This window comes from Lagopus leucura, unplaced genomic scaffold, assembly GCF_019238085.1.
Source record: "Lagopus leucura isolate 7727_CA_CO unplaced genomic scaffold, USGS_WTPT01 Super-Scaffold_100026, whole genome shotgun sequence".
Classification (NCBI taxonomy): domain Eukaryota; kingdom Metazoa; phylum Chordata; class Aves; order Galliformes; family Phasianidae; genus Lagopus; species Lagopus leucura.
The window spans coordinates 4,382,992-4,409,912 of record NW_024962277.1 but is presented as its reverse complement, the minus strand read 5'-3'; the positions used below and the strand labels follow the sequence as shown (position 1 = coordinate 4,409,912).

Here is a 26,921-nt window from a genome sequence, read left to right as displayed (position 1 = left end):
AAGAAAATGGTAATTGGCACAGCACACTATGAGCTGCGTTGTTCAGTTTTTGGTGTGGACTCAAGTTGTGAGTTGAGCAGCCATGAACTACCCAACATGTTGGAAAAACAAATAGTACTTAGGTTGGCAGGAACGTTGGCATCCGTGTGTAACTGATGTCACGTTAAGCAACAAATACTGTCCAAAGTAAAAAAAAAAAAAAAAAAGAAGAGTGAAATTAATGAAACCATTCATTTCTTCCTTTTTAAGCAATAGGCCTTATAGAAAGTATAATATTAAGATGTTAAAATGAGAATGGAAGCTATGAGACAACTCAGAAATATCATGCTTTTTTTTTTTTTCAATATTTTGTTCCAGATATCGCAAATAAAGTTCTTCTGGCTTTGTTCACCTGTGAAATGTTAGTAAAGATGTACAGCTTGGGTCTACAGGCTTATTTTGTTTCTCTTTTTAACCGCTTTGATTGCTTCGTTGTTTGTGGTGGCATTGTTGAAACCATTTTGGTGGAGTTGGAAATTATGTCACCCCTTGGAATTTCAGTGTTTCGCTGTGTTCGTCTCCTGCGTATTTTTAAAGTAACAAGGTAAGATTAACTAATACTGCTAACTTTAGGGATAGCTGAAGGGTGATCAGCAATTCTTTTGTAATACTTCATCATGCACTGCTCTTTTACTGTTCTTTTGGTTGTTTTTTTTTTTTTTTTTGTTTGGTTGGTTTTGTTATGGTTTTCTTTTTTTTTTTTTCTTTTTTTTTTTTTTTGGTGTGTGTTAACACACGCATTTTAATTTATAGGCACTGGGCATCCCTGAGCAACTTGGTAGCATCCTTGTTAAACTCAATGAAGTCCATTGCTTCACTGTTGCTTCTGCTTTTCCTCTTCATCATAATCTTCTCGTTGCTTGGAATGCAGCTGTTTGGAGGCAAATTTAATTTTGATGAAACTCAAACAAAACGGAGCACCTTCGATAATTTTCCACAAGCTCTTTTAACTGTATTCCAGGTAACTGTCTTTCATCCCCTATGAAACATTTTATCTTTGATGATCAGCAGAACTGTTTAAGTGATCATGTTGCCTGAAAGCAAAATCACAAATGCTGTTTATTCAGTTTACTTCAAGTAGCATTCTGCTCTTGAATTCAGTACTCTGGTAATTCTGCACCATATGTACCATTTGTTTCATGTCTTATTTGATCTATCTATGGAGAATAGCTATCATATTACTTCACAAAATTAAATCTCTTTTGTCCATCAAATTTACACTTAGAAAAAGAGGTGGCACGTTGTCTTATTTTTATTAATTTGTTTCCTTTAACTTCATTAACTATATAAAAGTTCAGCTTTTCCCTATGGAAAAATTGAGATGCATTGTTAGAGGGCATATTTGCATATAAGTTTATATCAGTTACTATAATATAGAAATAATCTTAAAGAGATACTACCAGGTTTATTACAATTCTAAAGATTAGAGATCAGGCTAATCAGTTCCATCTTTCTAACCATTTCCATGTTCAGCTTTGCAGACGTTGCACATTACCACAGTGTTTGGTTTCAGACATTGTAGGTGGATGTTTAAGGCAGGCACTGTAAGACTCAACACTGTATCTGCTTCCTACCTCCTCACTAGTAGTTTCTGTATACAGAAAGTTAGCTTTATTGTGTATTTTGAGCACAGGAAACATAGTTTTCTATTGTTCTTTTTGATGATGAGTTACTAATAATATATTTGCTTCTCAGATTCTAACAGGTGAAGACTGGAATGCTGTTATGTATGATGGCATAATGGCGTATGGTGGTCCATCATCTTCAGGCATGATAGTCTGCATATATTTCATTATCCTCTTCATCTGCGGTAACTGTATCCTTTGTGCTTCATGGAAACATCTCCAAATAGAACTGTGTGCCAGGGTGTAACCATGCCAGGGGCACAAGCAAGATTTCTCCAGAAAAGAGTAAGTTGCAATGGATGTGCATGCTCATTCTGCGCATGCTCAGTCCTTTGAATTGACTTTATAGAGCAATTCTCTTTTTTACATTTCCTGATGAATGAGATTCCAGGGATATCTAAGTGCATCTCCAACCACCACAGTGGCAGGAAGAAAAAAAAATAAAATTATTCTTCCTTCAATGGAAAAACAACCTTATTCTGCCTGCTTGTCTCTGTTTGACATCTCTCCTCGAAATGAATGGATATAGTTTGATCTCTATGACAGTAATTTCCTGTTCATCCTTTTGATGCTTTGTATAGATCTGTTAGGTCTGACACACACCGACCGATCCACTGTATACTACAAAGACCAGATGAGAGAAATTGACAAGGAGAAATATTGAGTCAGCTAGGATTAAGTCTTCTGAAGCATTCCCCTTCCCTGACTTCAGTATGATGGAATAATCCCTTGGTCCCATACAGCAACAGAAACTAGTGTCATTCTCCTAAATTCTTAAAAGGTCAGGAGACAATAAAAAGGCAAAAACATTCTATTTTCTGTACTACACTGTGCTTGTATCGGTATTTGTGCGTAACTGATACAGACTGAAGTAAAAAATTTGATATAGAGTTTCATAGACACAGAAAACAGAGCATTATAGAAATAAATTTTTCAAAATGCCCGAACGTTCTTGACTTTCGAAAGACAATGTTTTGTATTTGAAGCATGCTCAGGCTAACATAAAGTTAAGTTTCATTTTATTTAAAAACAAACAAACAGCATGTGTCCCATTATTTTAAAATCAGTGATCCTGCTGGATCTTGGCTGGTTTTACACCGAGTATTATACTAGTCTGTTAAGTGAGTGCTGTTTGCACTACATTCCAACGTCACCCGTCTCTATGCTTAAGGTTGGGAACATGGGATTTATCTCTCTCGCATTGTCAGCGTTTATACTGATAATACTGATAAACAAAGTGTTGTAAGGCATAATGTCCTTAAAATGATTTGAAATAGATATCTTACTAAATGTCTTCTTGGCCATTGCTGTGGATAACTTGGCAGATGCTGAAAGTCTAAATACTGCTCAGAAGGAAGAAGCAGAAGAAAAGGAAAGGAAAAAGAATGCAAGGTAAAACAGCTCAGGCATGATGAATGAGCAAGAGAAGGGAGGAGGAGAGAAATAAGTTTTTTCCTGTAATTCTTTCTTGCATAAATGGCCTCACTATTTGCAAAATTTATTGGACTTGGGAAACAAAGGACAGCATTTACTTTGACATTGAAGTAAGACCAGTTAGAGTGATTTTAGATAAAAGTTGGCTAGTGATTGGGAAAATAGGATGACCTGAGGAGAGGATGATAAGCCAACTGATGTTTAAACATCACAATGGTAGGATTTATTGTACAATTAGAACAGGAATGTATCTATTCTTGCCAGAGAAAAAGACCATTTGGAATCAGTTCTGTAAGCCTTATCCAGGCAAGAAGAAGACCTTTCCACTAGATTAGTACTGCTTGTTGAAATCAGTGCAAGTTATTTGAGTCCAAGAGCACATTTTATCCATCTTGAAAGGAGTAATGATCATGCATTGAATTTTTTAGTGATTAACTTCTGCAGTTAAATTGAAAATGGTAATGTTTGAAATGGATCAAATGTGTTCAAATGCAGTAGATTTTATTACTTTGATGACTGCTTCTGTGCAACTCACTTTAAATATCACTTAAATTTTTGGCTGTATGTTTTTATGTATACTCAACTTTTAAAAGTATGCTTACGATTCATTTTAAATCTCCTGTCCTTATATGATTTGCATTGTAATTGTTTTTTGCTTGTTTGTATTTTCTAGAAAAGAGAGTCTGGAAAATAAAAAAAGTGAGAAGTCAGAAGGTGACCAAAAGAAACCCAAGGATAGTAAGGTGTTTATTTTTTAAAATATATCTTTTTAGGAAGGAATTATTTTTCAGGCCTGCTATTCTTTATGTGATTTCTTTTATGAAATCATCATCAGTACATTTTTTTCCAGAGAAAGGAAGCAGTTCTGATGCTTGGCATCTTTGCAGAATCTGTCAGCCCAGAAAATGTTTTTGATTTTAATATCCAAAGAAGAGAAGGTCAAATTTGTCATTCCTGTAGGATCTCTGAATGTATTTTGCCTGGTAAATCCAGTGGAAGAAATTAGTAGAAGATGAATTCTTAGTTGAATTTTCAACCATTACTAGTGATTTTTACCAAACCTGTTGGTCATATTGTGATTGTAATTTGCACAGCTAAAAGAATATGGATATTATAGAAAAATTACATTTTAAATATATATATTAAAATGTCAGTTCTGCTCTCTTCTCAGGGTTATCCCATCTTAAAAAATCAGTCTAAATATGGGCATGACTTTCTTGACTTCAGAGTCTTACTTGTTCTGCCTTCTGTTAAACTCTGTATGCAAAGCTCTACTGAAAACTATTTTCTCCTCTTTCATGGCCATAGGTGACAATTGCTGAATATGGAGAAGGAGAGGATGAAGATAAAGATCCTTATCCACCCTGTGATGTACCAGGTATGTGAATACCAGTCCAAAGACAAAAACATTTATATTTGTTAGCTAAAATATCATAGTCTGCTCTCTCTGAACACTGAATCAGCTCCTTTGAAGTCCATGAGACTGCACTCTGTTATCAGTGGATAAATGGGCCTCTAAGTTGCTAAGTACAACATTTTTCTTTAGGTCTCTTAAGAGTATAAACATAAGGGTTAATACTGTGAGCCTGAAGGCTCTTGTGCTAATAGTAACCTGGATGCGAAGGCTAATTCTAAAATGTTTGGCAGTAAAAAGACTTCCCAGGGCTGAAGGTGTTCAGTCACTATTATCTCAGTATCTTCCAGTCCAGCAAGCACCTCTATCTAAAAATCTATTCTGATTGTTTCAAAAAAATTAATCCTTTTTATTTTTAGTAAAACAAATGTTTAATTTATAGTAGGTGAAGATGAAGAAGATGAGGAGGATGAACCTGAGGTACCAGCAGGCCCACGTCCCCGTAGAATATCAGAACTAAATATGAAGGAGAAGATAACACCGATCCCTGAAGGGAGTGCCTTCTTCATTTTCAGCAGCACCAATCCGTAAATATCATTCTGGAGTATTCTCCTTTAGCTCCTCCAGTGGTGAAGGAGTAGATCTCCCTGCACTGAGTGTACAGATAGAACAGCAATATCTGCAGCAAGATAGGAATTGGTTTCTAAGTGACTTAATAAATAAAAACAATTTGTTAAATACATTGATTTGCTTCCCATTATCAAAGATTATAGCATTTTTAATGTATTGACTATGAACTCTGCATAGGTCTGAAAAGTATCTTTTAATGTCTACTAGCCAGCTGTTCTCTTAGTCACTGGATATAAAAGATCTGAACGTGAACTATGAGGATTTTTGCATGAGGTAGAATTCCTAGAAACCATGCGAAGAATGGCATGTTTTTGTAGCAGTGAGAGCGAGGAATGAGGAAAAAATGTAAGACAAGAGGGAGGAAGGAGGTATGTATCCTCTCAGTTGACAGTGTTTTTCCAGATTAAAACTAAAACTGACAAATTATTTAAAAAGTCAGAATCAAGAGTAGTTAGATTTTGGAGGAAATTGAAATCTTTCACCACTCAATCTAACTCCAGAGCATTGCAGATTCTATATATTGATGAGGAAAGCAAGCTTCAGCAGTTAATAAAAGTTGTTACTGATTGTTAGATGGAAGTGAACAAGGGAATGGAATTCAGTTCCTACAGGACTGAAGGTAGCTGTTTCATTCAGGTGTAGCAATTTCAGGGGCAGTCATAGCAGGGCTTTTGAAAGTTATCTGTACAGAAGAACCTTGTTTACTCCATGGCAGAGGTCTTCATGGGTAAGATTAAATGATGATACAAACAAGATATTTGGGGCTTGTATCTTATTATGTGGATTATCTAATACTCAGAATTTTTTGACAAGCTAGAAAGATATCTATTTAAACTGGTAATTTTAAGAACACGTGATGAATGCATGTACACTAGACTTGTTGAACATGTCAATTTCCTTTTGTCCTCAAGTAATTCTGTATGGTTTTTCAGGGCAAAATCTCCGTCTTGCTTAACTGCTTAACTGTACTCAAATCATCTACTTAAAAGAACAAATTTCCTCAGAGAAACTGATGATTCTTCAAGAAGAATATTTCAAACAACTTTAGTGTTAGTCAGTTATGAACAAAATTCTGTCATTTTGCCAAGTTTAATTCTGGACCAACTCCAGTGAAGTGCTCAGTAGCGCTATAGCTCAGTGACCTTGGGCTCAGTGACTGGAATCCCACTTCATATTTGTCTGAATGCAAGCAGCTCTATAATCTTCAGCACACACTGGTCCTATAATTCTGCAAAATAAAATCTTTGAGGGAAATTATTATTTGATCGGAGTCTTCAAGTAACACAAGATCTCTAAACTTAAACACATCTCAGCAAATTAATATTTTCAACAATTTTTATAACAAGTAGCAGTTGGGATCTGAACAACCTCAATATTTGGCGTTTGACATTGAAATCTATCTACATCACAGTGGTATAAACACTGGAATTTATAATGGCATTCCTGATCCGGGAAGCTTTCTTCCTTATTCTTTTGATGAGTGCACCTTCACAACTGGGGGACAGGATTTTGAATTTTTTTTTGAAGTTTTTACATAAGAGGGAGCAATAGCTTCGCATTTACACCATGTTTTAACTGCTGATGGTTTCCCAGATCTGTCATTTTTGGCAGAGCAATAGAAAACATGTTGTATATTAGCCATCTGGTGAATTCTATTTGCGCATGTGGTACATTTTTGTATCTCTTCTGCAGAATTCGAGTGGGATGCCACAGGCTCATCAATCACCACATCTTTACCAATCTCATCCTTGTCTTCATCATGCTGAGCAGTGTTTCCCTAGCAGCAGAAGATCCGATCCGCAGCCACTCATTTCGAAATAATGTAAGCCTGTCAGTTTTGTATCTAGAGATAAATATATTCTCATAGAACAATAAACCTTTAGGATTAGTGCCTCGTTTTTAATTTTCAAGTGAAGAAATGCTCCTTTTCCTTTTCCAAATGAAACATTTGCAATTTTTTTGTTGTAAAAAACGTAAATCTTTCAAAGGCAAGTAGGTTTATGAATGGAGCATCGTAGGTAGTACAACTATTTTGCATTGAGGGTGGAGAAAGCTTCTCAAGTTATCATGAGTTGTGCATGCTTCTGATTAGTTATGATTGAACTGCTTTGTGGGGATTTGGATGGAACTGTCAGATCTCCCCTGTCTTACATATATGTTGATCTGCAGGCTAGCCATGGAGTTAGAGGAAAACCTCTTACTAGAAAGATGGGCCTTCTGGATCAGTAGATGTTCCTGTACTGAAGTTAATGCTTTGAAAAAGTTGATGCTTGAAAATTGAACTCATAATGTCAAAAAACAAACCACCAAACCAAACAAGCAGGGCACCAATAGGAAGGCCTTTCAAAATCAATAAAAAAAAAAAAAAAGAATAATTAAAACCCTAAACTTAGTTTCAAGGTGTTTGACAATCTAACTTGTGATTTTTAAAGGTTTGGGAATGGCCACAATGTGACAGTAGGCTAAACGCTAATCTTCTGTATCTGAGAAATTAAATCTGCTTAAGATTCCTTCTGCAGCTTTGAAACAAATCTCACTACTGCACCAGGTGTTGTGCTCACATTTGCATTGCAAAGCAGTTGCACACTGCACAAACTAGGTTCCTTTTAGATGAAGCTAAAACAAGAGTTACACTTCAGCACATAAACTCAGTGCAAAAACTTTTGATTTTTCAAACATTGAATTCCTCTTATCCTCAACTAGTGCTCTAGCTTCTGGAGGCTGAAACAGTTGTTCAACAGATGTCCTTCTACCTATAATGGGACTTGAGTTTATGTAATGAGGAGAGTAGGCACATATCAAGGAAAAATGAAAATATTGGTTCTCAATACTGTTTCTGTCTGCTGCTTTGCTCTTGTATCCCTGCATTATTGTAGGTGCCTCTGAGCTCTTCTTTGTGCTGTTGACATTCTCTGAACATTTTTTTTTCAGTACCATTCGAAAAAAACAAAATGCTAATACTTTTTCCAAGGATAAAATTAGATAAAAACAAAAAGGCACTTTCCATGGAATCTATAGAGCAACTGTGTGCCTCCCATATCTGTAAAACTGGACAAATGCAACTTTATGAATAGATCATGGTAATTAATGGATAAGAAAAACAGCTGGTGAGCCATACTGAAATTGTTACTAAAGGGCTGATATTTATTTTTGTAACTAGACCAGTGGTAGGAAGATACAGCTCCAGAGTGGTGGGAATTGAAGGGATTATTCCTCTTTGGGGCACAGGAAGATAAAATGTTTGAGTAGTTTTGAGAAAACATTGCCCTCATGTTGTAAATATTCACAAACGCACCAAAATTGACATTTTTCTTGTAATTAGCTTGAATGATGGCGTGTGTTGCCTTCAGCTGGGCAGCTTGGCAAGGGAAGGAACTCACTACTGAATGTCTGTGTAGGGAGAGTTTAGCGTTGACTTTGTGAATTGGTATTTGGAAGTCTCAAAAAGTTACTGAAAAGTGTGATTTGAAGAGTTGGCTGTTGTATTTCTACAAGAGTAGCCTCTGCTTATTCCAGTTGGCACTCAAGTTCAGTAGCATGGCTTTCTGGTGACTGTTAGTTCATGTTATCTTTTCTGCAAATATGATTGCTTCTACTCAGTCCTGTGCTTTTTATGTTGGATATTCCATGTTGGCTTGTTAATGAAGATCATGTTGTTTGTAGCTGTCCTAGCATGGTAAAATTCCATGATAAAGGACAGCACATTGGATCAAGTCACACTGCCAAACATGAGAGCTGAACATCCTGATGAATCTCAAGTTATCTGATAAAATTCATGACAGTAAAAGCATGAAAACACAAGTTTAAAAAGCAAGAATTCAAAAAAAACAAAATTCTTTACTAATTTTTGTTGAACAGCTTTCTTATCTGACTCTTTTTTTCAGCCACAGCAAGGGATGGAAGGATGGAAATGGAACATGGGAAGAAAAAATATTTCTTTTGGTTTTATAGGAATATGTCCATTGTGTTTGTCTCTTTATTTTATTTCTCTTTCTCATTTTCTTAGCTGTTGCACCACAGGAAACACGTTTCTGTGCTCACCTGTTTTCTAGGCGAACTGCTGGATCCTTGAAACTAAACTAACACAGTGCTGCAGTGTATGTCTGTGACTAAGTTGGTTGCTAGCAATTACTTCCACCTTGAAAGGGTGAAATCTCAGTTCCATTGAAATATGTATGCACTATTCCTATTGATGACTGTGAAATCAGTATTACATCTATGATATTTTTAAAAGTTTGCATGTCACTAAATTTCCAGTGTGTGTTCCAAATTTCCTGCAAATAAAGAACTGCTGTGTCTTCCAAGTAAAAATAAAGAAATAAAAAGCTGCAGTGCTGGTTTTAATTAGTTTAGTTATTCATTAATGTGCTTTCACATACTCTATCTCAGTCTATCTGGGAACAACAACATCAAAATGACTTACTAATAACAAACATACACTACTACTGAACATTTCTTGCATAAGATTATGCATCTCTGTGAAAGCCTGCAGCAGGTTCCTGTGAAAGCCAATAGGGGAAGGTCTGAAAGAACTGAAAGTCTCAGGGTCTGAGTGGTAAAATCTCACATCTAAACATGGTGGCTTGTGATAATTTTTTAAGTAAATATAAACTGTTGCACAATTGCTGGAATTTTAAACTGTATTGGCTTAATTCCGAATCTACCTGTTTCTATAAATTCAGGTGTTGTTGTACATGTGGTATAAACTGTAAAAACTTATTAATAGTTGAATTTCTTACTGTGGCACGTATTATACCTTGCAGATACTTGGTTACTTTGACTATGCTTTCACAGCCATCTTTACTGTTGAAATCCTGTTAAAGGTAATGCATTGTTATTGATCCTTGTTAGCTCAAAAGCAGCTTTAGCAATAATGTTTGTAACTTTTTGTTTACCTTCCAGATCCTAGGGTATGCAGATTATGTCTTCACTAGTATGTTTACATTTGAGATCATTTTGAAGGTAACAGGTTTTCAAAGGAAGTTTGTTTAAAAGGATTTTCCTTGTGTGTCACCTGCCAAGAAAAGGCACTTGAAGTGTTCTTCGCCTTTTCTCTAAGCGATCAAAGCTAAACTTTTTTTCAATCAGAGGAATTTTTAATTTGACAATTTCTCATAGTTTTGATTGGTTATTTTTTTACCATTGGATGCATGTAGAAGATGATATTTTTATCATTGCATCAATTTAGTAATTCATTTTTTACCCTTTTTAAACTTACAGTTGTCAGAAAAGGGAAAAATAATTCACTGCGCATGAGCTTTTCCTTCTCCCTGCTCTGGCATTTCCAAAAGAGTTGATCAGTCTTGTAAGGAGGGAGCATGTAATTTCTCATTTTTCTTGCTGAACTATACTCACAGAGCTAAAATAGATAACTATTTTCTTGCAATGGGACTTGCAAGATATCTTGCATTTATCTATCTATACACTAAGATACGTTTCATTTATCTTATCTTGGGCATACATTTAAATACACAGAAAGGCATAAATATGCTTGCTTAAATGTATTACCCATGCATGAGTTCAAAAATAGCATTTTAATGTACAGTTTGTGTACTGATTATTAAGATTATCTATTGGGGTTACTCAGAACGTACATGGAGCTTACTCTGGCAAAGAAGCTCTATAACTGAGGGTTGGATTCACATGTAGGAAACTGTTGAACAAAATAATTCTTTTCTTTTTTGAAAATTTGTGAAACATTTTTTCCAGAAACTTACGTATGGTTTTTCAAAGTTAACTCAGTGCGTATTCAGTCTGACTTTTTCTTTGAGTAACCCCGATTCATACACTGGTACACTAAAAATCTGTACATAAACTTTGCATTTCTAGTTGAGGAGTAAGCTTAACAAAATCTCTTCTCCCAGCTTTTGCTCATATTGCTGTGCATATTCTTCACTATGCAACTTGTTTAATACTAATTGATGCAATATTTGGGCTGTTTACAAGATAAGCTGTGTTGTAAATAGTAAACTATTTTTATGCTTGCAAATATTCTCAGACTTCAATTTAACCCCTTCTCATTTTCAGCAGTGAGGAGCTTGCTAAAAAATTGGTTGATTTTATAATATTTGTGTTATAAAAAAAAAAAGTCCCAATTTTTCACATCAAGAGAAAGGCCAAACTAAAGGAAAGGAAGGAACACTGAAAAGTCTTGTAGCATTCAATCAAAGCAGTTCCAAACTCTGAATTTGAGAAACCGTACTAAATATGTTAGCACCATTTGTACAACAGAAGAGATGGTAGACCAGCTACATGCTCTGAACAGCAGGTTGTATAGCTCCTGCAGTTCCAATTTGCCTCTGTACAGACAGAGGAGTTACAAAGAATGGCATATACAAACATAACTAGATGTGCTAAGAAGAGAAATATTCTCACTGACTGCAAAAGATTCTGACATTAAGTTATTCGAGGGAAGTAGGAAGCACTAGAGCATGAACTTCTGAAATCTGGCATCGTTAAGTAATAAAAGGAAACAAGAAGCCCCATTGTAGAAGAACATTTGATGCTCCTGACTGCACTAACTGCAGGAAACTCTGCCTGGCAGTGTACTCACATGTCTTTACAGAGGAAAATAAGTGGTACCATAAAAAATTTAGTGGACAGTCAGCAAATGGCACATTCATGTACAATGCCTGCTTTACTAACATGTCTCAGACACCGGCTTTGCTTGCTCCTGGCTGGAGCCCTCTACCTTTCCCCTGTTGCTTTCTGTGCTGTGCTTTTTCACACAGCAGCTGTGTGAGTTCTGTAGGATGCAAATTCAAGACTAATTCTATAGGAACAATAGCAGTTCTTAATTTCCAGCCAAAAAGTATGTGAAACCGAAACAAAGATAACTAGGAGCAATATTATCAAGTGCTAAAAAGAAGCATTAAAATAACTCACAACACATGGAGAGTTCTCCCTGTGCTCTGTTTTACTGGCTGCTCGGCAGACCTAAGGATTTACACTTTATGTGGTGTTGAGGTTATGAGGGAGGTTATGAATACCAGAAAATCTGCAATATCTGTTTAAAGCATTTAAGATTTCTCTTATGTAACCCCTACATAGCTTTCAAATCCAGCTTACTGTCCTGTTTGCAGTACTTGGGGAGTCTGAATGTGTCAAACCAAAGGCCAGGTTGGGGCTTTGTGCTTTTAACTTGCCCCAGCTGTGCTAATCCCTTCCATCTAAACTAGTCCCCACTGGTTTAGCAAGAGGAAGAGAGCAACAGGAGTGGTGCTCACTGCCTTGCATTTGCCCTAGGACTTGCTATGGTCTTGACCTGTGCAAAGGGTGGAATAATTTTGCTAGGATTTATACTGATGGAAGTCTGGGTCTCCATATAAAGACAGGATGATGAGTACTTTGCCTGCATTTTTATGTCAAAATGTCTTAACTTTTGTGAGAGTCTTTACATGAAGCACAGTTAATTGATTGCATACTAGAATGTGAATGAGTATCTGTAGATTGATGTAGGCTTTTATTCAAGGTTATTTTAGTTCTTAATTCCCACTGATTTTAATTAGTTTAGTCATACTCTGTACTACTGAAAGTGAAAGAGGTATGCATTTATTGAAAATTTTATAATATAATGTATTAGTTCTCTGCAGGTCATATTAAAGCTCTAGGATTGTTATTCTAATTTTGAGGAACATTTAGTGTATTGAACACAACTAGAGAAAGCTTCTTCCAAGCAAAAGGCATCCTTTGCAGCTAATGTGTAACTCAGTGAAGCTGAAGAATTTCTGATGCAAAAGGCCTGCAAGTACATCCACACAAGAGGTGATGCCCTGAGCCGTGAGATGCCCATCAGTGGCTCTCCTCTGCTCTGTGGAACAGTTTTGAAAGATGCAGTGGTGTGCTGCAAGAGGAGAGGAAACCTTTTCTCTCCATGGTGGTGAATAGAACAGAACAGAATGGAAAGTAATGGGTTTAAAATCCACAGATGTTTTCCTTACCTGTAGAAAGCAATAAGTAGCTGACAGTAGCTCTTTTTAAGAGGTGCTTAAGGCTGAAGAAATTACAGCCTTCAATAGTGCCTGAACTGAAAACTGGGTGTTTCTCAGAAGTATTTTAATTTGAAGTCCAGTTTCAGCATTTTCAATTGTAATCCATAATTATTTAAAACATATTTGCAAAATTCAACTCAAGTGCAGATTCTGTGCTTCTTATTGGATCAGGAGGTTTCTTCTGAGATTGTTTTAACTAGTATTCCCTCTGAGTTATACCAAGGGTCTAATTAATAAATTCAGGGGCCAAACTCAGCTTTGGGGTACCTGAAAAGATCTGCCCAGTGTCTGCAGCCGTAATTAATAGAACCTCTGTCACTGGCTCCTAGTGAGTCTTGCAGACAGTGTAAGCAGGCTCCTTCACAAGATACTTACTGTGTTCCTTTAATTGTAATCAAGGCTTAGAAAGCAAAAAATGAAGAGAAAGCCCAATAGGGAGAGCAATGTTCGATTGCTTTCCCTGCAGAAAGCAATGCTCAGGGATTGCAGTTTATGCCTAGTACATAAGAATCATAGAATCATAAAACTGTTTGAGTTGAAAGTGTCCAGCCAAGGTCAGTTAGCCCAACTGCCCTGTGATTAGTAGGGTCATCTACAGCTTTATCATTGCAGTCTATGGGCTGCTCCACTGCCCAGAGGAATCAGAATCTCCAGTACTGCAATCGTGCTGTACAAAACCTTCCAAGGTACTCACTGATGGCCTCAACCCATCTCCTGTGTGGAGGAGGCAGCAAAGTAACTGCCTGGTGGCAGCTTTGCATGGCTTCTGTACCAGATTTTACTCGTGGGATTTTGCAGTACATTTTCAGCTCCTTCAATTCTCAAAACAATAGGAACAATGAGGAGTCATAATCTGGACCTTACAATTTTGTAAGCATGGAAGGTTTATGGTTCTTGTAGTCACTTTTCTATCGAAAGCCCAGCCTCTTCAGTGAAATCCACTCAGCCTAATCAGTTACATACAAAAACAACATTTGTTGGCATCAGAAGCAATTGACACGTTTGCTCATGTTTCCTGAGCAGAATTGTTATTTAATTAAAAGTTACTAAACATATGTAGTGTTTTTTTAAATTTCACTTGTTTTTAGAAGATGATACTGTTGTATGCATTCACACTCTAGGCAGGCGTCTTGTAAACAGCCTAAATGTCAATGTGAATAGATTGAGATAGAGATTAAACATAAAACAATTCTGTTTTTAGATGACAGCTTTCGGAGCATTCCTCCATAAAGGGTCCTTCTGCAGAAATTACTTTAATTTGCTGGATTTGCTGGTTGTGGGTGTTTCTCTGGTGTCATTTGGTATTCAGTAAGTATTACAATCTGGACAATTTATTTTTTGCTCTGGGGTTCTCTACTGAAATCAGTCTTGCAGCTCCTTTTGTTCTGCCGTTTTGTGTGGGTGCAGTCAAGGCTGGGAACAGAAGGAGGTGATACTTTATATGGGGAGTTGTAATTCAATACTAATAGAGATTGGAAGCAAATCACTGCTTCCCACCATTGCCAAGAGAACGAGGAGGAACACCACAGCACTCTGTTGTGTAGCAAGGAATTCCTGGAGCTCCTGGAGGTTTATGTGCCCTCCTTTGTGTTATTGCGACATACACAGCCTAATTCTGTGAGCTTGCTCTTTCGGTATTGTCCTACTGGGATACATAACCTAACTGGATTTGAAGGGGAGAGAAGTTGTAGCTTAATCATTAAGTGGTAACGAGGGATGTTTTTTTTCCTTTGGATCAGGCAGAACATAATAACAGAGTCAGAAGGTGCTTATTGATTCTCTAAGCGAGCAGCTGTGCCTTATTTAAATCATCCGTGAATCCTTCACTGACCTAGAAATGAGCAAGGGCTGGCTGTCAGTCAGCCCCCTCCTAGTTGTGTTCTGCTTGTGTTACAATGCTTATGAAAGATTTTAGTTTTGCAGTGTGCTCTTTAATGGACTGTCTGTTGTTATCGCTGCTGAAAGCAAATGTGATTCCATTGAGATCTTTTCAAATCCAGTTGGTTGGAAATGAAGGTATTCATCGACTTGCAGGACGTGCACAAGGTTTTTGAATGAGGTGTCAGCATTTGAAAAAGAAAGTACTCTGGGGAGTAATTTGCTCCTGACCAACCTTAATTGTGTTTGTGTCAGATGAGCCTCCAAGCTGTTAATTCCCAAGTTGCTCCAGAAATCAAAATGATTCTTACAGTATTTATGTTATTCTTTTCTAATATTAACAATACATCAATGAAGGAGTGCTTCAAAAAATCTTGTATACAATGTTGTGATGCTTTTTTTGAATTTTCACCTATAAGAAGTCGTGAGAACATTGTTGTTCTTAGAAATGAAATTGATTACCTTAAAAATAACAAACTTTTATTTTTTCCCCAGATCAAGTGCTATCTCAGTTGTGAAGATCCTCAGAGTTTTGAGAGTCTTGAGGCCCCTAAGGGCTATAAACAGAGCAAAAGGACTTAAGGTTTATATTTTTAACTTTTTTAAGTTACATTTCTGTTGACCTGATTCCTCAATTCTGCTTCAGGTTGAATAGTCTAACAATAAAAATTTCCTGGAAAAGGTCACATAGATTAGTTCCTGATTCTTAAGCATGTCGGGCCAGATTCTGCCCATGGTTCCCCAGTACTTTATATGTGGAGGAAAACCAGTGCCACAGAGAGCAGAATTTGATCATGGTGCTTGTTGTGAACCAACATGTCACAGAAATGGCTCCATTGCCATTCTACAGTGCGTGTGTACATTTTAATCTATACATGTTAATGGGTCTGTCTCAACACACTTACGGACAAATTTTGGAAATGAGCTTAGCTATGATAGAAGGTAAAATACTGTCAGTGCAAAAACAGTAGCTTTAAAAGGTGATCGAAATGTGATAAAGTAAGCTTTTATTCTTGTGGTAGGTGTTCTAGGTTTAAAATATTTTTTTTTCTTTCTTTCCAGCACGTTGTTCAGTGTGTCTTTGTGGCTATTAGAACTATTGGTAATATCATGATTGTTACAACTCTGCTGCAGTTCATGTTTGCTTGTATTGGAGTGCAGCTCTTCAAGGTGAGCAGACTCAAAAGTAGTACTGCAGCAAGAATAGCAAAACTGAGTTGAATTCTTGGTGTCTTGCTGCTTGGTGGGTTGGTCTCATTTGGAAGCAGTCATAGTGTAAATGCATTTATTGTGTATATTCTCCATTTTATTACTGTGTTTTGTTTTATATGTAGGGAAAATTCTACAAGTGCACTGATGAGGCAAAACAGAATCCAGAGGAATGCCGGTGAGAGCTCTTTTAAACTAAGAAAGTGACACATATGTTGAGTCATATAAACTTACCAGATAAGGGCAGACTTGTGATAGGTGATTTAAGTTTGTATAAATTGGAATTACCATCTTGAGACCCAGAAGGAAAGTCATAAAGGCAGTCAAGACAGGTTAGCAAGGAAATAAAACAAGTTTATGATGGAGTAAAATAAATTATTTTGAATAAATAATTGTATAACTTGAGGGCTAATTAAATATTTTATTAATGGCAGTGTTTCCTTTCCTTTCCCAAAGGGGGATATACATTGTTTATAAAGATGGAGATGTTGATAATCCAATGGTCAAAGAGAGGGTCTGGCAAAATAGCGATTTCAACTTCGACAATGTTCTGTCTGCTATGATGGCCCTTTTCACCGTGTCCACTTTTGAAGGCTGGCCTGCGTGAGTGAATGCTTCATAACATTAATATTAAGACATGTTTTCCAGAAAAATTCTCTATCATTTACTAAGTGTTTTGGGGCAACAAAACAGTCTTATGCAATGGTGTAGAAATGTATTAGTAAAGGAAGGAAATAAACCTACTATCCTTCTGAATCTGTGCATTTTTTTCTGGTATTTCTTCATTCACTCCTGTCAGTAATGGGAAAAGTTCTCGTTTTCACATTCCTATATTTATAAGAAATAAATGAGGGTGGATTTTTAAGTACAACTTAAATTTTGGGAAATTTCCTTTACAAGGAACTCAAAATATGTAGTGCAAAGTAATTATATACCATTAATTGCAATTCTCCATCTCTGTAGTCTGTAGGTGGGTAATGTTGCATTCAGGAATTCCGCAAAATGGGATTTCAGTCTTTATTTTGTGTTTCCAGTGTGGTTCAGGGTATGGAATATACCACTGTTGAGAACACATTGGTACTACTTGGCTTCTTTCTGTCTCTGAAATCAATTTAAAGTGACAAACACAGTATAGGATAACTTGAAAGTACTGTATGATCTCAGAATATATTATTTTTGTGTGTGCTTGTTCAAATCAGTGAAATCTTGTACGTTTATATTGATTGCTTCCTAATCTTTCAGTTACTTTTGCTACAGCAAGCTACTCTTTTAGCACTAGAGTAACAATTCTCTTTGATCTTTATACATTAAGGCTAATAATACTAATATTAAAATTTTAGAACTTTGAGTAAAACTTCTACTATAGATCTAAGCAACTATACACAGTGTAGAAAAACCTGAGAAGAACAAGCTGCCTTTGGCAATGTGCCTAAGTACGTGAAGTCTTACAGGACAGCTGTATGTGAAAAGTACAATAATACAACCACTTGGTCATTGTCTTGATTGTCCTGAACAAAGAAAATAACATTATTTCTGCTATTTTGGTTACGCTTGTAAGTACTATTTATTCAGAGTGAATTTGATAATAAATAGTAAGGTATTTCTGAAATCTGTCCTATGAGTTTGCATATTTTACTGTCTTTTGCCATTTTAATGCTAATGAAGATTTTTTTCCCCCCCACCAGGCTGCTGTACAAAGCCATTGATTCCAATGGCGAGAATGTAGGACCTGTATACAACTACAGAGTGGAGATCTCCATTTTTTTCATCATCTACATCATCATTATTGCTTTCTTTATGATGAACATATTTGTTGGTTTTGTCATTGTTACATTCCAAGAACAGGGGGAACAAGAATACAAGAACTGTGAGCTGGACAAAAATCAGGTTAAAATACGTAATGAACTCTTAATTTTTGAAAGTATCCTTTTTTTTCATTTATTCACCAATAACTTCCTTTCTGCTTTAGGCCAGAGGGGGGCATCAAACACATCTCTTAGTAATAAAATAATTTTTAAAAGTAGCTTGAGTAAATTAGCATCAATTGGTACTCAAATCACTCTGTGGTACTCAAGTCACTCTGTGGTACTCAAGTCACTCTGTATTCCTCTTCCTGTAAGCCAAAAGTCTCAGTCTCTTTGTTGTGGAGGTTGCTATGTAATGGTTGCTAGTGTCTTAGTGTCTCGCTTCTTGGTGTCACGTTAAGAGGAATACAAGCATTTAACAATTTATCCATAGGCAGAAGTAGATTTTGCAGTAACAACAGATAGTAAAAGTTGTGTTCTGAATAGACTGAAAATATTCGAAGTGTTCAAAATATTCTACTCTACTTTTTTCCTTTATTTAAAAAAAGTAAATAAAGCACATGTGATGCTCATATTCCCCTTTTGTTATTTAATCTTTTCACTCAGAAATTTGCCAGTGATCATTCATGGTTTTTTGGCTACCCTTGTTCCACTGCAGCACTCTTCATCCAGCGTAGTTAAGCATGAAACTCTGGGGAGCATTCGTAATGCATTTTGTGCCCCAACAGCCAGCTTTTATAGGCATTCTTTAAAAGACAAGGAGAAGGCCCAACTTATATGGAGATTTAGGTGCTAAGACCTGGAGGTGAATCCATGGTGTTTCCGCCTATCAGTTTTTCTCAACTAATAGGAATAACACCCACTGGTGTTTATTTTGCAGACAGTAGAATTTTATGCTATGCAGTTACAATAATGATTAAAAACTTAGTAAAGACTATGTACAACTTAAAGGCTAATTAAAAGTCAGCATTATTGTTGGATGAGAATCTTTAAAAATGAATTCTGCATAGTATGTTAATATTATGATGGTTGGGTAACAATATGATGATATGTGTATCAGTACACTTAATACTATAAACAATACATATATGTATACACACATGTGGTCTGTGGTATACTAGTATGCTGTGTGAAAGTGAAATGCTTTAGAATTTTCATCTTTGATTCTTTGCATGTAGCTGAGTAGTGTATGTACCTAGGTACAGTTGTAAATAACCAAGTGAGCGTTGGTAAGCTACTTGATTAATTTATAAGTACTTAAAAATGTATGTAAAATAGATACACTGCTTCTTTCTGCTTTTAACAGTTTGCACTCATCACTAATTATGTTCTCATTTGTTTGACTTGGCTATAATCTGACAATTTTTGATGTATTTGCTTTTGCAGCGTCAGTGTGTGGAATATGCCTTGAAGGCACGTCCTCTTCGTAGATACATTCCAAAAAATCCTTACCAGTACAAGTTCTGGTATGTGGTGAATTCTACTGGATTTGAATACATCATGTTTGTCCTCATCATGCTGAACACACTTTGCCTGGCTATGCAGGTAGGAAAAGCAGAAGCTCTTTTGAAGCCACTGATATGAATTGGAAAGAAGGGTGTAGAAGATGCGCTGCCTTTCGTTTATAGCAATTGTTTGTTGATTAAAAAAGAATCATAGTACTCTTCTGTGATGTGTGCTGATCTGTGCATCAGTTCTCTGAAACTAAGTGGTTTGAAAGAGCTTGATATTTGTGGTGGTCTTCCTAACCCAATGGAACTCATTGATCTATACTTGGTACTTGTAACTTCATGAAATTCATAAAGGTGTATTCCCAAGACAGTCCATGTGCAGGAAAATCTGAAAAGAATAGCCTATTTTTGTTAGCAAACATTTCTCTAATCCTCTTAGATTCTTTTATCTAATATATTCCTGTATACGATGTCTTTAAGCAATGCTTCTCAACTTTATAATTCCTGTACTTATTGTCTTTGTTTCATATATGTACGACTCTATATTTCCACCACCTATGTCTGTATATTTTCAGAAGCTTTAAACTTATATGGAGGAAGTCTAAAATTGTATAATATTGCAAACATGTTTTCATGTATTTGCTGTATATCTGTACATATATGGTGTATTTCTTTGTATTTTTGCACAGGTGTTTTTTTTTGTCAGTATATGTTTACTTTTTCTTCTCTTCCTGCACTATTATATCCACTGCTTTTCATTAGTTGATACACTTATCTACTTTTCCAAGTTGTTCTAATTTGTTTCTTTCTTTCCCTTGGTACTTTAGAGTTTGATAAGAAAAATAATCTTTCAAATCCAATTTATATACCCATCCTACTTACTTTTTGTTGTAGAGTTGCCTGGGTGCTGTATGCTTTTAAAAATATGATACAATATATTTTGCTGTGACTAACATACTACAGGCTTTCTAAGCAGGTGTGACATGAGATTATGTTATTTAAAAACAACCTTCTAAGATTCAAAAAAAATTGCTTTTGTCTAATATTCCCTTTTTTGTGGGAGCAGTATTCTCCTCAAATCTTTCTCTGAAGGTCACCAGATGTAGAAGAATGCCAGATTTGTTCCACTCATTGCCTGCATGGAATAGATGAAATCCATTTTTGGAGAGATATTCAGCTATTCTCATATGATATAGTTGTGCGTCACAAACACTACCAGGAAATATTTTCTTCTGCTGCAGTGTTGCCAGCTTTTATTATGTTGCCTTACTTTCACTTAGTATTTTAAAACTTTTACGTTTAAATGTGTCATATTTTTCCTCCACAGCACTATGGACAGTCTAAGCTCTTTAATGATGCAATGGACATTATGAATATGGTTTTCACGGGAGTGTTCACTGTTGAAATGGTTTTGAAGCTGATCGCATTCAAACCCAAGGTAAGTTTTATACATGCTTTAATTAGGGCATCACCACAAGAATTAAGTGTAATGCAAGTTTCACACTAGCTTTGTAATTTTCAAGTAACAAAAAGAACCTGTATGTTTCCCACAGTTATCAATCAGTTAAATCATAATAGAAATGTTAATCTAATAATACGTGCATACATAAATCTAGGAAATGAAATACAGATATCTGTATACAGAGCAAACATTACAAGGTGATTGATGACATCTGAAACATTCTGAGGTAACAAAACTATTATTTTCTAAATTAGACAAATCATTTCAAGTAACAAGCATTACCACTTCTCCTAATTCCTGGTACCACATTCATAACCTTCAACAAAGTTGACCTCCATTAAAGATTTCTATGTTATATTTCTTTTTCAAAATGCAAAATTGTTCCTGTAGTTTTTAAAATATAGCCATGGACTACAAGCATAACAAAAATAATTTGAGTATTCAGTAGCCTTTTAAGGTTTTAATGTTTTCAGTTATGTATACACACCATTTGGTAGAGGGTCCTACAGGAGGCATCTGAGATTCCTTGCTTTAAAGGGACACTGTCAAAATGAATAATGTAGACATATTGTTGAAAGTAGATTCACAAGACATACTGATAACTGTTATTAATTTTTAAGAGAAGATGAAAATTGAATTGTGGTAGTTCATGCAGTCTTATTTGTTCTGTTCTCATACCCTATTTATGGCAGTGCAAAAGACAAACTAAACTAAATTTTGTTTTCAGTACAGTGAAATCAGTATTTTTGGGAGGCTTCTGCCTCCGCATATAAGTGAAGTAGTATGGTCACTCACTAGATGTGAAATTTGAAAACAAACACTTGAGGTTCCTGATCTCAGCATCTGAGGCTATATATATTTTTTTTCATCTTGCACTGCCCTTCTTTTAAAGTAATCAGAATATTTGAATCTGTAAATTGAATGCAGACTGTGCACTTCCTTTGATTTAAGTAGTGTACTGAATGACTCCAGTCTGTGAGGACAATCTTATCTGTGCTTATTTAGCTCTGACACTTACAGCAACATAGCCATGGCAGCCGAGATTCTAGTGTGCAATAGATGCATAACTCCTTTCCAGCACTTCAGGAGTGTTTATTCAGCATCATTTGGCCATGAGCTGTATGGTGTCACCCAAGTTACTTGATTTATGGTTAGCTTATCTTTGCCTGCATAGAAGTAAACAAATCATACATCACTTGAGGTCTGGTTGAGATATGGAGTGTGGAGTTCTGGGTGAGTTTACTCACTCTCTCATAGTCATTCTCTGCACTGTCTAGACTGTTACACATTTCTAGTGAATTTATATGTATTTTTTTGTCATCTGTGTTATTTAAACACCGAGGATATCACAGTAAAACTAACACGATCTGAAGCCCTAGAGGGATAGTTACGTGGCTCACAGAGTATGCTGATTGCATTTCCTGGTTTGTATTTCCTGTTGTATATCACTGTTTCACACTGGCATTTCAGAAGACTTTGCTGCGTTTTGTCATCTGCTCTTAGAACGAAGATTGTGAATCCTTGTGTGGTTCCTCGTGAACCTGTGCCTCTAGTCAGAAATAGCAGCTAATGCCAAATCAATTGGTCTGATCATGGGTGTATAAATCACAGTTCTTCATCTGTATTACGAACTTCCCACTCATTATTGAATGCGGTGTCTTAACAGTGGTCTCTAAAATTCGGTACAGTTTGGATTCTAACTGTTGCAATGTGCTTTCTGTCTGATTGGATGCTTTTACTGTAACAGCTCCCTGGATCTGAAAACTGAGAGTTTGAAGGGAAGACATTTATTTCCTGAATTTCATTCCCTCATAGAAGACCTTAAATTTGTTAATTAGCAGGATGAGGTTAAAAATCCATGAAATTAATCACTTTTCAGAGACTAATTAGCACAGAAGGAAGGAGATGACATATTTTTAAGGTTGTTCCTGATATTTTTCTTTTAAGATTGTGACTTTTAAAATCAAATGATTTATACCTAAACACTGACTGGCAACATCTACCTCACAGTTCATTAATAACTTAAAATGAGTTAGCAGTCTTAAAAAGAATCTAAACTTTAATCTAGATACATACTTTAAACAACAATGAATTGTTTTAACTAATGTTAAAATGTTTTAATGGTCAGAACGATCTGAAACCAAGCCTATAATTTTCCTTTAGGATTTTTGGGAAAAAACTGGTTCACTTCCTCTGCGTTCACATCACCATTGGGTTCCTTTGTCTACTCTGACAGAGTGGACAACATTATTTACAACTTTGATGCACTGTAGAAATAATTTCAAAGTTGCTCCATTACTCAGTGTGTAAATATAAGAAAGATGAGAACATGTTAGTTATTATCTAATCTGCTTGACAGTGTCCCCTTAATAACACTGACAAAAATCCTGTAAAAAGTGTAAGCTTTGCTTTTGCTGTTCATGCAAACTTAGTGCAATTATAAATAATTGATGCTCCTACTGTGGTAATTGTGTTGTGTAAAACCGAGGTACTGCAGACTGCCTTCTGGCTCTGAAATATATGAAATTTGGATAAATAATAGATGGTAAAGGTGATGCTGAGTGTCTGGCACACTTGCTGACTGGGAAATTGGAACACGGAGAACTTTACAGAAAGAGTCCCTGAACTTCTTAAAAGAGTGCTGTAATGACTAAAATATTTATGTAGTTGCTCAACAGAAACCTGTTTTTTGTATTAATTCTCTATGCCTACGTATTCCCTAGAATTTGTCACTTATCCTTCAGCATTTCTCAATGAATACTTTTTCAAAGTGTAAGGTAAACGAGCAGGCATATTTTTCTTCATGTTGTTCTCCACGTATGCTAGAATCTGGTCAGTACATTGTGAAACAAAATATGTCAATGAAATCTAAAACAATGCATCAACACACACTGTATGTATAGCTTCATGATAGCCAACCGTTACTTAAATTTGTAATGATTTTCATTTTACATCAGATTTTTGTAAGAAAAAAGGAAAGATGGCTAGTAAGTGAACTGATTTTGGGTTATTGCAGTGGTGAAAACAACTTATTTGCATGATGTTTATTTGCTGTGACTTGTCCATTCCTCCCTTTTCCAAAACCATCTTTATTTTCTCTTAGTTTTTTGTTTGTATGCTTTTGCTTTACATATTACTTTGAACAATATTTGTCTATACTGATGGAAAAGGTTTCATAAAATAAATGTTTAAAGTATTTTAGCTGTATTGAATAAAAAATGTGAATTTGTTATTTAAGTGCTTTATATTGTAGCGTGTCCAGTAAAGTCACTTTTTCAATAGTTGAAGGACCTTTTTTGGTTGCTGGTGTTGTAGAGGAAGATGGATAGCACACCTCGGGATTGCACTGATGATTGTTTGGCTATTTACCAGTAGTTTCTTACATAAATAGTTACATGAATAACAAGTATGATATGTCTTTTAAATGAGATAAGTAAGGAATACAAATGAGCAGGAAAAATACCATGAGAGAACAGCTTCCATTCTTTCCTTCATTAGCTGGTCTCTCCTAATCTCTTCAGGATTATAAATCGGTATTGTTGAGGTGGTTTGAACGTGAACTTTAAGAGGACTTTAGGAATGATTTTGGTGGAGTGAAATGGCGAAGGAGGAGTGGTAGGGGGTTGTAGAGGAACTCTCCAAAGTGGATGTGTTTATTCAGAAGGCATAATCCATGAAGATGGGTTTTTTTGCCTCAAGACTGGAATTTATTATTGAAGTCAGAGAGGGAAGGCACGTGGTGCAAAGGGTTGCAGTGATATTCCTCTTACTTTCCTTAAATAAGGGAATAATTATAGCAATTCTCTTTATAAAGAGCTAAAATTTCAAATAGAGTAGTATTAACAAGTACAGTAGTAGAGGGTAGCATTAGGAACATAAGATTAGTGCTTGCTCTCATCAAATACTCTGTAGAGCTGTCTTTTTCTGCAGCAGCTCTTTTATAATCTCCAAGAGCAGATCTTCACATTAGATTTTTTGAATCATTATGCAGTCAGGTGTAACTTTTAATCTTAATACTTGCTAGAAATTCTGACAGTTTAAAATGTTGAAAAGATTAAAAATCCACCTAACTTTGTTTTTCTGTGCTAAAGCCATGTAACAAGTAACTACTCAACTAAAACATTATTTTATAGTAAGTAATGCAGTAAAAAATGAAACTAGACATCAGGTAAGGTCACCATACTTATTTTCAACTTCTTCCTAAATCAATTATGTAGCACTGCAATGGCAATTAAGTTACTATTTTTAAATGAATTATCTGGAAAGCAGAATGCACATGTACCATGTGTACATTGCAGCCTTTGCAATATCAAGCCTTAGCCATTGTGGGCTTATAAATCACTATCAGAATGAGAAGAAAAGGCGATTTTGGTAACATTTGCAATTTGGAATTTCTGTTATAATTATGGAAAACTCATCTGAAACCTACATATCTTGTATCCATAGAATTACTTTCAACACTGTATGTCAACGGTTTATGGGCTGGTCCGGCCCAGTTCCGTGACCAGCAGGGCGGAAGGATCTGCGGATCCGCGCCTCTGGGAAAGGGGAAGCAGGGGACCCCAAAATACTTGAAAACAACAGCACTGATCTGAGGTGGAACAAATGATTTTACTAAATATAGTATTAGTAAAATACAATGAGAGAGAGAGAGAGAGTCTGTTTGAATTGTATAGACCTCACCACAATGCTGGGGTGAGAAGTGCAGTCCAGTTGAGTGACTGAAGTACAGACGGCGAAGTGCAGATGGCGAAGCGCAGACAGCGAAGAGCAGGCGAAGAAGGATCAGGTGACCTTGCTTGGAGTTCTATCCCCTTGCTGACCGCAAAGTCTCCTGGGGAAATGTAGTTCTTCTCTGACGGACGAACATTCGGCAGATATCAAACCCCACCCCCAATGCATTACATGATGTTATGGTGTGGAATACTGATGACCAAAAATCATAAAACCATGACACTGTAATGCATCTCGTTCCCAGTGACAGATTAATCCTGAAACCCAGGTCAAGGTTTCTTCTTAAATACCGTTTTGCTCAAACATGGAGTTTTGATTCCAGTAAATTGGAGTTCATATTGGTTGATAGTGTTTTGCAGCAGTGAGCTACTAACATATACATAGAAGAATATATTTCAAGGCATAAAATGTCAGAAGAGTGACTAAGTGATTAATGACAGTGAATTTGTAACAACCTGTCCAACTTGTTAGGGTTCCTCTATAAAAACTTATTTATGAATAGAAAATTTAGTTATGCAGTATGTATGCACAGTTTTACTTGAAGGATGATTATGCATTAATAACCAGGGATGACACTTAAAATATTTTCTACTGGTTGCTTAGATAGGGCTATCACAAAGTCATTATTGCTAGGGAGTTCTCAATGGGCTTGGTCCTGTAGAAATCTTATTAAAGGTGTACTGTCATGTATTTTAGTTTATATATATTAGGCTTCTTCAGCCTTGCTGTTGAATCCCAAATGAGATTTGGTTGATGGCTTGCTTGCCAAAGTTGTGCTTATACGACGGTGTGTTATGCATGTGTAGCGCGTGTGTGTGTGTCTGTACATGTATATATATTAAAAATGTGTTTGTATATATATATATATATATATATATACACACCCACACACGTGCACATGTGTTGCTTTTCCTTCAGTAGGCAATATTGTTTGTTTTGTTTTGTTTTCTCATTAGACCACGGGTTTTGTTTAACTGATTTCTGTTTATGCAAAACTAAACAGAAGTATGCAAATATTTGACATTTCATGTGTAATCACAAACGTTTGCACCCTGCCTGCTCTGTTCAGGGCTATTTTAGTGATGCCTGGAATACGTTTGACTCCCTCATCGTTATTGGCAGCATAGTAGACGTCGTTCTCAGTGAAGCTGATGTGAGTATACCCCAGCTTACTTTCCCCGGTCCCTACTTCTCTTTCTCTGTCTCCCCACTATTTCCATCATCTGGACAAGTCACAGATTTTGATCTGATGTTTCTAAAGTTTGAATACAGACCAGTTATAGGTCAATTATGTTGATATGGGAAATAA

The 26,921-nt window shown here is 36.1% G+C and overlaps 1 protein-coding gene across 1 annotated transcript in view; it reads left to right on the top strand.

Annotated features, from left to right (window-relative positions):
* CACNA1D (calcium voltage-gated channel subunit alpha1 D) overlaps nt 1–26,921 on the top strand; it is a 164,536-nt gene that overhangs the window by 101,046 nt on the left and 36,569 nt on the right. The window contains exons 13-31 of the mRNA XM_042880189.1: nt 358–583; nt 793–1,000; nt 1,735–1,855; nt 2,942–3,056; nt 3,772–3,841; nt 4,407–4,476; nt 4,895–5,039; nt 6,775–6,904; nt 9,846–9,905; nt 14,275–14,381; nt 15,447–15,534; nt 16,014–16,121; nt 16,286–16,338; nt 16,617–16,763; nt 17,846–18,047; nt 19,352–19,510; nt 20,744–20,854; nt 23,836–23,865; nt 26,682–26,765. Of these exons, the coding sequence (XP_042736123.1) occupies nt 358–583; nt 793–1,000; nt 1,735–1,855; nt 2,942–3,056; nt 3,772–3,841; nt 4,407–4,476; nt 4,895–5,039; nt 6,775–6,904; nt 9,846–9,905; nt 14,275–14,381; nt 15,447–15,534; nt 16,014–16,121; nt 16,286–16,338; nt 16,617–16,763; nt 17,846–18,047; nt 19,352–19,510; nt 20,744–20,854; nt 23,836–23,865; nt 26,682–26,765 (2,234 nt within the window). The remainder of the gene's footprint in view (nt 1–357; nt 584–792; nt 1,001–1,734; nt 1,856–2,941; nt 3,057–3,771; nt 3,842–4,406; nt 4,477–4,894; nt 5,040–6,774; nt 6,905–9,845; nt 9,906–14,274; nt 14,382–15,446; nt 15,535–16,013; nt 16,122–16,285; nt 16,339–16,616; nt 16,764–17,845; nt 18,048–19,351; nt 19,511–20,743; nt 20,855–23,835; nt 23,866–26,681; nt 26,766–26,921) is intronic.